General features: G+C 37.6%; 1 protein-coding gene across 1 annotated transcript in view; it reads left to right on the top strand.

Annotated features, from left to right (window-relative positions):
* Positions 1 to 1,592: 1,592 nt before the first annotated feature.
* SPMAP2L (sperm microtubule associated protein 2 like) overlaps positions 1,593 to 14,935 on the top strand; it is a 69,138-nt gene continuing 55,795 nt past the window's right edge. The window contains exons 1-2 of the mRNA XM_074231581.1: positions 1,593 to 1,598; positions 4,569 to 4,914. Coding sequence (XP_074087682.1) covers positions 1,593 to 1,598; positions 4,569 to 4,914 — 352 coding nt within the window. The remainder of the gene's footprint in view (positions 1,599 to 4,568; positions 4,915 to 14,935) is intronic.

The raw sequence follows: 14,935 nt of genomic DNA, 5'->3' as shown, positions 1-14,935 counted from the left end.
GCAGAGATTGAATAGTAATATACACAAAAGTTAGAAACCATTTCCAATGTACTTTTGGTGAATTAGTCAAATAGAATGACCAAAAGAAAACAATGTTGTCAAATTTAAAAATGAATAAAGCATCTTAACAGTTTTGATGACAGTCAGATGCAAACTGGAGGTGAAATACATTGCACAGTTTTCTCCAAATTAAGCAGATAAACAAATCAGACAAGCACTGTATCTATATTTGACCTTTCCTTAATATTTAAATGTTAGTCCAGTGGGCATTATTGGTTTCACAAAGGAATGTTCAGTAATAAAATATCTTCAATGAAACAGTTTGAATCCAGCTGTAAGCAGTTTTACCTCTGCTCTGTTCTAAAACTTTTCCCAATGTCTCTGTCTTACAGTTTAATTCCTAACCCCCCCCCCCCCCCATCTTTCCCACTTCCTTGTGGCCTGCAGAACAGCACTGGCATTCTTAACAAATGGAGAACCAAGAAGTGGGAAACTTAATTATTGGAAGAATGTGACTCTGTGTGTGTGTGTGTGTGTGTGTGTGTGTGTGTGTGTGTGTGTGTGTGTGTGTTTATGTATTCTAAGATCCAATATTATATAGTGTCTTTAAAGTTTGCAAAATTCACATTTGCTTCTCACCTTTGGGGTTGATACTACAGGTCTTATTACTATTTTACAGATGAAATAGATGCTTAGAGGGCTTCAGTAATTTGCCTGTAGTATTTATAAAGAACCTACTATGTGCTAAGTTATGGGGATGCAATGAAAAGTAACAGTACTCTCCTACCCTCAAGAAGCTCATATTCTAAAAGTGAAGCCATCAGGTAATAACCAGATATGTCATTAGGAAGTCATTTTTGAGGGGTGTGAGTCGGGTGAGGGAGGGACTCGGAAAGGTATGCAGAAGGTGGGAGTTGAGCTGAGAATTGAAAGGAGATGAGAAAGGTGAAGGATAGCGTTCCAGATATGAGAGAGACAAGTGCAAAGGTGTGGAGTTGGGAAGGGCAGTGTCCCATTCAAAAATAGCAAGGAGGTTTATGTACCTGGATTGCAGAGTTTGTGTGGAGGGAATAAAATACAAGGTTGGAAAAGCAGGAAGGGGCCAAGTTGTGAATGGCTTTAAATGACAACTAAAGATATTAAAAGATGATCCTGGAGTTAAGTGGGAGGGGGAAGTTCTGCCCAGGTTAGACTTGCCCTTTAAGAAAAACCCTTTGGCAGCTACATTGAGGATGGACTGGGTTAGGGGAAAGACTTATTAAAGCAGGGAGATCAATTAAGAGGACCATTGGAGAGGTGATGAGGGCTCTAATAGGGTGGTAGCCACGTGAGTTGATAGAGTGGAGAGTATAGAAGAGAGATGGAGTGAAAGAGTGGGATTGATAGAACTTGACAACAGACTTGATACAGGGGATAAATGCAAGTGAGGAGTCAAAGATGACACTGAGGTTGCCATCCAGCGGTCTTTGAAGGAAAGTGATCCTAGGCAGCTATAGGAAAGGTGGAAAAAGAATATAGTTGGGGTAGATGTTTCAGTGATGTGGGAGGAACAGTAAGGAAAAGGTCAATGGACTCAATTATTTCATTAAAGTATGAGGGTAAGAGGGTCTCATCTGAGAGGTTGAGGGGAAGGGGAAAGGTGAGAGGTCTGAGAACCATGAAAAGGTTTGGAATAACTATTGGTGGTTAAGCTAAGAAATAGGTTGGAGAGATATGAAAGGACTGTCTTGGCTTCAGTGAGGACCCATTTGAAATTATGCATCATAACTTTGTGACTGAGCGGTTTCTTGATTTTTCCTAGCTCTGTTCTAGCAATATGGAAATAGGGAGGTAGATGATAGAAATAATTCAGGGTTGGGATTTGGCAAGGTATGATTGGGGCAAAGTAGAGCTCACATTCTGCACCAGCCAACTGTCTGGTGAGTGATGCCCTTCCCCCCACCCAAAATGAATCCTGAATGTAGAAAAAGTCACTTGGCTCCTGGTTTCCAGTCTTAGTCCCCAAAGTAGAGACATTTCATGTTGCTTTGAGCACTGAATTTAGAGTCAGAGGACCTAGGTTCAAATTCCAATTCTGTTACTTAACTCTGGGTGACCTTGGGAAAGTCTCAGTTATTTTGGGCCTCAGCTTTTTTCATCTATAAAATGAGAGGACAGGACTCATTAATCTGTAAGGTCACTTCTAACTCTAACTCTATGGTCTTATGATTCTATGGATAGAGGTTCCGTTTGGTATAATCTTTACACTAGCAAAGAGGGGTTTCCCAAAACTTATGCATCCCTGAGGCTTGGGGTCTCATAATTCAGAGATTGGCAGATGATGACTAGTGATAAGTCACAGGGGGCTGTCTGAAGATGGCTGGGAAATCGAACAAATCCAGAAGATACTTGAATGTGTGGAGCAAGCAGTTTGCTTTCCACTGTTCCTTTCATATATCTGGTGTCTTGATGCTCATATTTTCTAACAAGTGAGTTTCACTTGAAGCAAATTGGTTACATTTGTTAGATGGCACAGGTGATTTTTTTTCTTGCATTTGTTTAATGGGATAGAGTTAGCCTGCCATGGGAAGAACATTAATTTCTAATCAGATGGCCAGAGTTCAAATTCTAGATCTATATTTAACTACTTATGTGATCCAAAACTATCTGAGGTTCAGGTGACCCATTTTGCAAAACAACGGGGTTTGAGCTTCCTTGGTTCTAAGCCTTATGATCTGATGTCACAGGTGGCAAATGTCAGAGGAAGGATTCAAACTCAAGTATCCTCAAACATCAAAACCCCTTTTATTGTATCTTTTTTAATATATACATATACAACTATAGATATCTATATATCTTGTTCTGTATAGCTATATTCATATCTATATGAAGATATTTATTTACATTTCTGTCTTCTCTATCCAGAGGTTTATGGATATGGGGCAGAATACTGGGTAGTAGATAGAAAACCATCTTTGAAACTAGAAAGAACCTCACTTCAAGTTTTTCCTTCTGATACACCCTGCCTGTGGGAGCATGCGCCAGTTAATCTCTTACTCTAGGCAACAGTCTAAAACTTGAAGATACTGAAAGTGTGGTAACCACACTAACAAACCACTCCTAACCTGGAAATTTCCTAACCCAATATTCCTATAGGTGTGCACTATTCTCCCCACCCCCCCAACACCCATAGGCACACAAATCAGCTCCATGAGAACATGGATTGATGCATATTTTTGTCTGTCTTGTCCCCAGGGCTTAGCACAGCGCCAGAAGTTCATCAATTGGCTGGTTGGTTGAGGTGTCACACTTTCCCCTAGTTGAGTGCCAAGGTCCTTTGCAGTTATGAGTCAACCATACTTGGAAAGAGTCCTGTGATCACAGAACCTTTGTTGAAAGCTGTCTTTGATGCATATTACTTGCTTGACTTTAGGCAAATCATTTTCTTTTTTCCTCTTAAAGATTTTATTTATTTTGAGTTTAACAACTTTTCCCCTAATCTAACTTCCCTCCCCCCTCCCCCTCACAGAAGGCAATTTGCCAATCTCTATATTGTTTCCATAGTATACATTGATCCATATTGAATGTGATGAGAGAGAAAAATCATATCCCTAAGGAAGAAACATAAAGCATAAGAGATAGCAAGATCAGACAATAAGATTGGTCCCCCCCCCTAAATTTAGGGTCCTTGGTCTTTGTTCAAACTCCACAGTTCTTTCTCCATTGCAGACAACCTCAAATTGTCCCTGGTTGTTGCACTGATGGAATGAGAGATTCCCTCAAGGTTGATCATCGCCCCCGTGTTGCTGTCAGGGTGTACAGTGTTTTTCTGGTTCTGCTCATCTCACCCAGCATCAGTTCATGCAAATCCCTCCAGGCTTCCCTGAATTCCCATCCCTCCTGGTTTCTAGTAGAACACATAGCACAGTTTGCTAAGCCAATCCCCAATTGAAGGACATTCACTCGATTTCCAATTCCTTGTCACCACAAACAGGGCTGCTAGGAATATTTTTGTACAAATGATATTTTTACCCTCTTCATCTCAGTGGTATTGCTGGATCAAAGGGTATGCTCATTTTTGGCAAATCATTTTCCTTAGCTGTAAAATGAAGGGAAATCAGTGTAGATAAATTCCATGTCTGCTGCAATCATCCTCGCAGCTAGGTGGTGTAGTCAGTGAATAGACCACCGCCTTAGGTAACCCTGAATTCAAATCCTTCCTCAGCCACTTTGTAGAGCAAATCATTCGACTTCAGCGTCCTCATCCGTTAAATGGGAACAATAAGGGCACCTACATGACTTGTAAAGGGTTGGGCAAACAAATCTGTAGGTAAATGTTGGGGCGGCTTCGTGGTGCAGTGGAATCAGGAGGACCTGAGTTCAAATCCGGCCTCAGACAGTTAATAATGACCTAGCTGCGTGACCTTGGGCGAGCCACTTAACCCCATTGCCTTGCAAAAAGCTAAAAAAAAATGTTAGCCGTGACCCTCTGATTTTTTGGGGGTAGTACAGCTAGGTCTAGGGCCGGACACAAGCACGGTGAGACCCGCGCCCAGTGGGGCTGCGCAGCACACCCAGGGCCCCCTTAGCAACACCAGCACGCGGAGCCCGGGCCTGCTGGCCCCGTTTGTAGCGGCCCTGCCTCGCTCCGGCCCCGAGGGGAACCAAGCCTCGCGCCGGGGGCAGGGGCGGTGGGGCTGGCGCGCAGGCGCTCAGCGGAGGGTCCCCTTGGCAACCTGACAACAGCAGCACCACGGAGAGCGCCAGCCGGGGCTCGGGCACCAGCGCAAGCCGCATCATCAGCACCTGGCAGGAAGACCTGCGGCCGGCTCTGCCGCGCGAGACAGCGCCCGGGACGGCCGGGACCTCTGGGCATGCATGGGCGCGCCTGCCACCCGGTCGAGTCGTGTGTGTCCTGCACACCCGAGGGCAGCGGTACGTGGCTGCCCAGCTTGCCGCCCGGGGGCGCGGGGAGGAGGGGGCGCGGCCCGCGGGGCGTGGGGAGGAGGGCGCGCGGGTGGGTGACACTGGCCGCCCCGCCGCGCCCCGCCGCGGGAGGAGCAGCTCTGTCCTCTGCACAAGACAGGCCGGGCTAAGGGGTCTTCAAGGTTCCAGGACCTGCAAAATTCAGACACGGGTGTGAACGCTGATTTTTCCTTTTTTTCATACTCAGCCTTTCGAATTCTTCCTTAATGCTAACTAAAAGTCTCAACCTGTTGTTAGATACAGTGCCACCCTTTATGTAGTATTTTATTTGTCCCCGGGTACATGTAAAAGTTTTTAACATTTTTTTTTTTATTCTTTGAGTTCCAAATTCTCTCCTTCCTTTCTCCACTCTCCCTCCCTCCCAACCTCCCCCTTCCCTGAGAAGGCAAGTAATTAGATACAGGTTAAACTTGTGTAGTCATGCGACTCATTTTTCAGCCTTTTATTCATTTCCTCCAGGCTTGTCTCTCTCTGGAGATTATGTTACAAGATTCCTGCAGTTTCACCTTTTACTTGTTAAGGAATTGATGTCGATTCATTTCCTTAGTACGTCCAGTTTTGTGGTTGGTTAAAACCACTCCAGTGTCTTTGCTCAAAAAACAAACAAAAAACCCAAAGAGTCACTGAAAACTTGGTTGGAGTTGTTGCTAGATAGTGTGACTTCAGTCCTAAAACTAATTATTTTGCTCTATTTGTACCTTGAAATTCTTTTTAATTTTAGTTTTTAATTTATGCCTTTTGTTTTTGTCACATTTGTTTCTAAATATATTTCTCTCCCCTTATTAAAAAAAAGTACAGTAAAACCAACCAAGATGCCAACCAGTACATGCTATCTTTCACACTCTTAGCCTTTGCAATGAAGAGAGGAATGCATCTTTAATTTCTTTTTTTTTAGATGAGGGATGGAGAAAAGGGTACTAAAGGTGAAGGACATTCAGATAACAGAATGTGATTGAGACAGTGAAAATCCTGAGTTTTTGCTACTACTGTTGTCAAGAGTGTGTATATGTGTGTGTGTGTGTGTGTGTGTGTGTGTGTGTGTATGTGTTGTGTTGTGCATGTTCTACTGAATGGATGAATAGGGTGAATAGGTGGATACAAAATTATGAATGGGGGTGAAAGATCAGTTGACAAATGTATTGAGCATCTCATATAAAATACACCATTCTTGGGTGTTGTGATACAAAGATATAGAGATTTGGACTTGGAAAAGACCTCATCTGGTTGCATTTCTTCATTTAATAGGTGAAGAAACTCAAGTGCAGAGAGTAAATTACTTGCCCAGGGTCAGACAGGTAGAAGACTGCAAACCTTTCTACTGAACCATGCTTCCTTTAAGATAAGATTTCTCCCTTTCAGGATCTTACACTCTAGTGGGAAAGAAAAGACATACATATAAAATAAATATATTGTGTGCATAGAAAAACATACTTAAATGAAGAGAACGTATAATTAGTATATAAGGAGGAAGAGAATGAGGCAACTGGAATTTGATGTAATTCAAGTGTCTTTATTTTGTACCTCTATTAAAGTCATCCTTGGTGTTCATGATGTGGAAATGATTCTGGATTCTGGTTGTGCTAAATGAAAGGCAAGCTCTACAAGGTCTTGCCAAGTGGAACAAACCTCAGACATAGGTTAATGTACTTGTTTTGTTATCTGAGGACAAACCCAAATAAGTTCTGAGAGACTGATCTCTGGTTTGAGGACAATGAATGTTTCAGCACCAGGCACCCTAGAAGACTACTAAGCTATAGAAGGGCTGCAGGCTATATCTGAGGAAGGAGTTCTCACATCCATGATGTGACAGATATTTGAAACGTTCAACAAATGTATTTTCCCATCACCAGGCTTTTAGGAAAGATTTGTGGAAAACTTTATAAAGAACCGAAGTAGCATAATGTGAAAGTTCCTTAAGAGCAAGGAAAATGCTTTATTAAATCTTTTATATCTCCTATACTGACAGCCTAGCATAATACTATTAACTTCAATTTTTTATTGTTATACAAGGGAAGTAAGATTCAAATGAACATTAGAGACATTATTGAAAGTAAAAATACATTAGGGTATTGTGTGTGTGTATGTGTGTGTGTGTGTGTGTGTGTGTTTGTGTGTGGGTAGCCTGGCACAAGATGAGCATTTGATGTGTTTTTCTTGAATCTAATGAAATTGAAGAGGAAAAGTGTGGGAGGGACAGTTCATGGTTTAGGTTTTTTTTAATTAAAAAAATTTTCTAATAACATGTAGAAATAGTTTTTAAACATTCATCCTTTTGCAAGCTTTTGAGGTCCATATTTTTCTACAACTTTCCTTCCTTCTCCTTCCCCATGACAGCGAACAATCTTAATGTAGTCATGTTGGAAAGAAGAATTAGAACTAAGGGGGAAAAAGCCATGAGAAAAAAAGAAAAAGTATAAAAGAAGTTCCAATAAGTGAACATAATATGCATTGCTCTGCATTCAGAATCCATAGTTTTTTCTCTGGGTGTAGATGGCATTTTCCATAACAAGTCTCTCAGGATTATTTGTTGATTGTTGAATTGCTGAGAGGAGCTGCATCTATCATAGCTGATCATCACACAATGTTGCTATTAGTGTGTACAATGTTCTACTGCTCACTTCACTCAGCATCAGTTCATGCAAGTCTTTCCAAGTTTTTCTGAAGTCCTCCTGCTCACAATTTCTTACAGTATAATCGTTTCTCCATCACATTCATATGCCACAATTTGTTCAGTCATTCCCCAATTGATGGGCATTCCCTCAATTTCCAATTCTTTGCCATTACAAAAAGATCTGCTAGAAATGTTTTGTATATGTAGGGTTTCCCCCTTTTTTTTTGATGACCTCTTTTGGATATGCTGGATCAAAGGGTATGCACCATTGTAGTGCCTTGGTGATAGTTCCAGATTGTTATCTAGAATACTTAGATAAGTTCACAATGCCTCCACCTGTACTTTATCTCCCAGTTTTCCCCATCCTTCTCAGTATCATATTTTAGTTTTAATAACAGTATAAATATGATTCCTACATTTAAACACCAATTAATGGAACTACTTTATCCTTGCAGAATCACAGTGCAAGACAAAATTTATCAAATCTTTCCTTAAGGATAAGGAGAGTTGAGAAATAAGGATTGGAGAGTAGTAGGGCAGAGGTAAACTTTGTTCTTTTTTAAAAAATATTTTTTCTTAAAAAAAGCTAAATGATGAAATAATGATAGCTTAGCTAGTTCCTGACATAGCTCCTGATTTATGTTACAGCTGTATCTTAGATTTTCAAGTTTGGAGTAACTTGATTTGTGACCAAGTAGTTACAGGGTTCTGTAGTGCTTGGTTGCTATCACATTTTCCCTTCGATGATTCTATAGTATTTATTAGTAGTTGTCCTTTGTCCTCGTAGATGGTCAAAATGGCATCACCATAGTAGAGTCAAGTTACACGTGTCCAGTTGTGATTGATCTCAGATTGAGCTCAGAATGCTCTCCCACAAGCAGGGCACAAACAGTTTATGTGAATCTTTGTGGGTGAATCTCTAAATTTACTGACTTCACATTTCTTTTGAACTACATATTTTTTAAAACAGGAAAGTCTATGACATCAGTAGCATTAGTATCGGTATTGTTCATAGCGTTCAATCCCTGTTATTCCAGTAGATGGCAACCTTCTCAATCAAATGGCAGAGTGAGAACTCAGATACCAGCCTATTTGTTTTATAGTAATCAAGATTGATCGGCATTTCATGTCCACAAGTTTCAAGGAAATTATTTTAGTGTTTTATGGCTAAGATAGCCACTTTTAAATAGGAAATATGTGCTAGTAAATATCCAGTGTAAAATAATTTAATATATATTTAAAATTTTCTAGAAACCTTGCTGACTGGAAATGTTAATGTTTGATTAGAATTCTTAGAGCCAAGGTTCACACTGTTGAGGTTTCAGTTTGAGAAAATATTTTACATAACAGCAGATTTTGGCATGGGAAGGTTCTTGATTTTCCCCTTTTTCCAGCTCTGTCAACCCTATTCTAGTTTCACTTTTCTCTCTGTCCAGACTTTACCCCATGATCAACTAAATAAACAGAGTTCCCTTTTCTTCTTCACCCTTAAGTCTAACTCCTTGACCTTTTCTGTTTGTCTAACCCTCAGCCCTTGGTAACCTCTATCTTCCTCCATGACTGCTGACGATACCCAGAGGAAACTACAAAATTTTGCTGAGTCAGCTACAAATGTTTGCTTTCTAATTTCTGGGCCCTATCTGAATCATGGAAAGCTTTTTACTCATCTCTTATCCATTCTTTTTTCACAGCCTCCTGGTCCTCCTCCTCTTAACCCCCAACTTCACATCCATATTACCCTTTTCTCTTAACAAATTACCTTGCTTCATATTTGACCAAAAAAATTGAAGCCATTGTTGATGAGCATTTGCTATTCTTCTTCTCTAATCTACTTTCTTTCCAGTCTTGGAGGTCCTTCTCCATGAAGCTAAACTGTACTCTGTCTTCTCTGTAACCTTGTTCTGTTATTTCATAGCTTCTCTTGGAAACCATTCCCTTAGACTAGAAATATACCAAAAGAAAAACAAAAAGGCAGACAAAAATATTAAAAAAAACTAGTGGTGGTTCTACCATCCCATTAAGTTATCATTATTTCTCTCTCCATCTTCACTGTTGAATGCCTAGAAAGAAGTCTGCACCTACTGCTTCTACTTTCTTGTCACCTATTCACTCCTTAATCTTATGCTCTATCTTCATTTCTGTACTAAAGACCTCTCTCCAAGGTCATTAATTACTTCCATTTCCCCAAATCTAGGTAAATCCCCATCCTTAAACCTCTCTGAAGTGTTTAGCATTGTGGTTACCTTTTTCTTTGTGATATCTTTACTTTCTTTGGCTGCCATAAAATGGCACTTTTAGAATTTTCCTACCTCTCTGTATACTCCTCTTTTACTGACTGTTCTTCTTCCAAATTGTCAAATGTCAGTTTTACTCAAGCTTCTGTACTAGGCCTTTTGATCTCCTATAACTCTTTTCTTTGGTGACTGTATCCACTACCGAAGGCTTCAATTGTTATCTTTTATCACCTCTATGTAAAATTATTAATAATATATATTCCTATTTCAACCCCTCTCTCCCAACAAATGACCTCCCAAATCACCAGTTCATTCTTTCTAAATATTTATTGAATATATATATATATATATACATATATATATATCCTAAAACACCTTGAACCTTACCTGTTTAAAAATTAATTTTTCCTAGAACAATGTATCTGAAGTTAGAGGACATAGATCTTAATCGTGGTTTTGCAGATCACTAGGTAAGTCACTTAATTCCTCCAGATCTCAATTTCCATGGCTGTAAAATGATAAGATTAACTTGGATGATTGCTATACCATCCAAAGTATAATTTCTTTCTCTTATCATGCACCAACAGTTAGAAAGGATACCAGAAATCATCAAGTATAATCTTCCAATTTTATAGACGTGGTTCTATTCTAAATTGTATCCTTCCTATGATTTCTCTGTTTCTGCTAGTGGTACAGCAATCTTACTAGTCACATAGACTAGACCTGACAGTAAATTTTTGATTCTTCTGTTTTCTTAAGCAGTTTCCAAATCTTTTTGTTCCTCTCTCTGCACTACCTATTGCACCCACTCTTTCTGTACTGCTACTGCCATCTTCTCTCTGTATTCTTTGCCTCAGTAATCTTTTCTTCTCCCATGTTTTCAATTATCCAAAACTAGGACTGTATCCCTTCTCACCAGACTATTGTAATTCTCTCTGCTTTTCCTTTATCTAGTCTGTTCTACCTCTAAGTCTTCTTTCACCCTTCTGTCCAATTTATCTTACACACTGATAAATTAGGCTTCTGAAATATTCCAAATGAATCTAACATTTATCTGATGTTATTTAGGGATTTCAGTCCTAAAGTAGAGTGGGGAAGGGAGAGAATAAATATTTTGATAGTGCCTGTTTGCAAATACTCATTTGATTACTCCTTATACTGGCATTTGAGGTCCTCCACAATCTAGCTTCAACTTTCCAGTATAAACTTATCTTTTTTTTTTAAGGTTTTTGCAAGGCAAATGGGGTTAAGTGGCTCACCCAAGGCCACACAGCTAGGTAATTATTAAGTGTCTGAATCTGGATTTGAACCCAGGTACTCCTGACTCCAGGGCTGGTGCTTTATCCACTATGCCACCTAGCTGCCCCGTAAACTTATCTTAAATTAATTTCTTTTATATATCCTACATCTAGTCAAACTGAGCTGCCCTCTGTTTCTCAGTCTCATCCTTAAAACTCTAGTCTCTATGCTGCCGTTCATGTGAGCTCCATGGAAAGGATTTCACTACTCACTCTCCATATAATGAAGTTTCTTCCTTTAAGGCTCTCTTCAGGTTTCTTCTCTGCCAAGTCTTCTCTGATCAAGTCTTTCATTTGAAACTTATCTTTTCCCTTAAATATCCTGTAGAATTTTGCCTGGAGCTTTCCTTTTTCCTTATTTTAGTTTCCTTTAAATTATACTTATTTATATACCAAACAATTTTTCCTTCTTTCTACTTTTCCCACTTCATCTCTTTGATTTCTCTAGAGGGAATATGCATTGTCATCTAAAACAAATTTCTTCTTTGTTCATCTCCAAATTTTTTATCTCATTCAGCATCTTGAGTTCATTACCCCTCTTTACATCTACCTCTCTGGAATTGTGCTTGGTCATTGTAATGATCAGCATCCTTAAATATTTTATGGTGGTTTTTAGAGTATTGTTGCTATGGTAAGACTGTTGTGCCAGTTCTGTTCATTTCCCTCTGCATTAGTTAATACAAATCTTCCCAGGTTTCATGTAAAGCATCCTTTCATTATTTCTGATAACACAATAATATTGTTACAATTATATAGCATAATTTGGTTGGCTATTCCATGATTGCTGGGCAATCTCTTAGATTCCAGTTTTTCTCCTTTTAAAAACAGCTGTTTTAAATAATTTGTGACCACATTTTAGTTAAGTTCAAATATGGAAGGTGGGGAGCTAAGATAATATACCTCACAGTGATACCCTGTTTTATCTTTCTCTCTCTCTCTTTTTTTTTATCCTTTTTAGGGTATAGGCCTAGTAGAAGTATCATGTAGGTCAGAGGGCATATTCACAGTTTGATGACTTTTGAGGCCTAATTTCAAATTGCTTTCTAGAATAGCTACATCAATTCTCAGCCCACATGTAATGTATAACAGTGTCATTTTCCTCATTTCTCCAATTTTTAGTGATTTGAAATATTTTTTTTTATATAGCTGTTTGGATTTCTTCCTTTGAAAACCACCTTTTCATGTACTTTGACCATCATTTCCTCCTTTATATTTCAAGCTTCTTGAATATCTTTGTATTCCTAGAGAACAGCAAAAAAGCCTTCCACGTAAAAGTCCTTTAAGATATTTATTGCATTGAATTAAACAAATCATAATTTTTGAAATTCTCTTAATTTTGTAAGCAAATATCTCATGGAATGTACATATGAACTGTATGCTAATGTCAGAAAGATATTATTAAAGATGAGATCAATAAATTAATTTTGAAATTTACAGTTCTGTTCACCTATCTGCTGTTAGCCTTTATAATTTATATTCTATCTTGATTAATACCATCAGTGCTCATGAAAAAAATAAGTGCATATGAATTTCAACAAATATATTTTAATTAAAACTTTTTTGTTTTCCATGATAGTAACATTGGCTAACAAAGACTTCCAAGTATTTGAAGCCTTCAGTCAACAAATAGGTTTCATTTAAAACCATTGCTTGTCCTTTGGAACAGTAGGCTAATCAGAATCCTATGATTTTTGTTCAGCTTTGGATAGTGACAATTAAGGTGTCAATGAGTGTCTTTGCAGAGTGTCTAAAAGATCTATTCTCTAAAACAAAAGAATGAGAAATTATGTAGCTCAGAAAATTATCATATAAAATGCAGAGTAAAAATTTTAGTTATTCACTTTTTCCCACTTTCATTGTCTATTTTCTGTTCTATGAGAATTTTGCATTTCAAGATAGAAAATAAGCTTTCTAAATATCAACAAGATACAGAAAAAAGATGCTCTAAGTTCCTAACTAAATATGTGTCTAAAAACAAATTGGACCGAAATTTTCTCGTCCTATTATTTTCAACTTTCTCATAGTTATGGAATTTGGGTATGATTAATCAGAAGTGTAGTTAACTTAAAAAAAAAACTTAGGAAGATTGAGAAAATTACCTTCTACCTATAAGATTCACCTTCCTTTTCCTTAGCTTGATTAGCAATGTGTTTGACAGAAATTGTTTCCCTTTGTGTTTTATAGCATTCTAGGTTTCTTAAAGACATTATTTCTTAGTATTGCTAGTATTGGTCTTATCCAATCTCTAACCCGAAGCATGGAATTTATTGATATTAATTAAAGTGACCATCCTGTAAAAATAGAAATGCACCCTAAGGGAAAAAATCATTATGAAGCTTTCAGAGTTATCTGAGATCAATCAAGGAAAATAATATATCTTAGAGAGTCTGTCTCCACAAATAATAATGTAGTGGAACTATCAATTGCTTCTTATGTCAATGATTTAAATATATAGAGTTTAAATTAGGTTTCTGAAATATTCCAAATGAATATAACATTTATCTGATGTTATTTAGGGATTTCAGTCCTAAAGTGGAGTGGGGAAGGGAGAGAATAATAATTATTTTGATAGTGCCTATTTGCAAATACTCATTTGATTACCCCCAACAAACATGTGATAGTTACTGTTATTATCCCCATTTACAGGTAGTAGGGGGTCTGAGTCCAGATCTGAACTAAGATCTTCTTGACTCAATACTTTAGCACCTGGATGCTTCTAAGCTACCACATTTTAAAGGGATGAAATTGGAAACAGAAAGAATTCTGTTAATTTTTATTAGAACTTTTAAGAGCAGAAACTATTTATAGCCATTAAATGATATCATACTTGTGTATTTTTAATAATTAAAGAGACAGTCATGACCTAACCTTTACCATGAAAATATCATTGTCTATTTTTTTTTTTAGCATTTGTCAGGTCTCCTGATCCTTTTGGTCTAGATTCTATTTATTATTTTATGCTAGTTTTTTTTTTAAATAGCAACTGTGTAGGAATTCTTGTATATTAAAAGAAGATCATCAAAGAGAAGAAATATTTGTCTTTCTATTCAAGACTAGAATCTGCTGTTTATATCTGATCACTTCAGTTTTTGACAACTATATTCAAAGAAAAACTTCCCCCCCCATTTTATTACTTAAAATTACTATAATAACTATGGGCTAGGAGTGTTACCCTGAGTAGTTTTGTTTCAGGTAGATATGACAAGGAAGCAAAACATCATGGGAGAATTGTAGAGCAATACAGAAATTGCCCTACAAACTTTCTTTGATGACTATTGAGGGCATATTATAATGATAAAGGATGGACCTTACGTAGTTGAATTAGAATTTTATTTTTTCTATTTGCTTTGCAAAATCGGTCCCTTTTATTCATAGAATGTTGTTTGAGGTAACTAACAAAATTCCTGTTAATATACTCATGTACAATGCAATAAAAACATTTTTCAAGGTTACCATCAGAGTTTTAAAATCACAATTTTCAAATTGTAACAAATGAATGGGAAAAAAATCATTGTTATCTTAACAACAAAATGAATTGAATGCAATTTGTAAGTGATCTGCTACAAGGAAATGTGATGGTTATTTTTTATAACATTACCTAGATGACTGATATGTTATTATATCTCCAGTCATTTTATAAAGATTACATAATTATTATAAAGTATAATTCATTTTTTTGGTGGAATTGTGATCTAATCTCAAATTTTGGAGAGCAATCTGGGATTATGCCCAAGCAGATATTAAGCTACATAAACCTTCTGATCCAGCAATACCACTACTCTCTATTTGTTTCTTTTTGTTCTATCTGTTCTATTTGTAAAAAGAAT

Source organism: Macrotis lagotis, chromosome 3, assembly GCF_037893015.1.
Source record: "Macrotis lagotis isolate mMagLag1 chromosome 3, bilby.v1.9.chrom.fasta, whole genome shotgun sequence".
Taxonomy (NCBI): Eukaryota; Metazoa; Chordata; class Mammalia; order Peramelemorphia; family Peramelidae; genus Macrotis; species Macrotis lagotis.
Note: the sequence above shows the minus strand (reverse complement) of the source record. Positions and strands in the feature narration are given on the sequence as shown.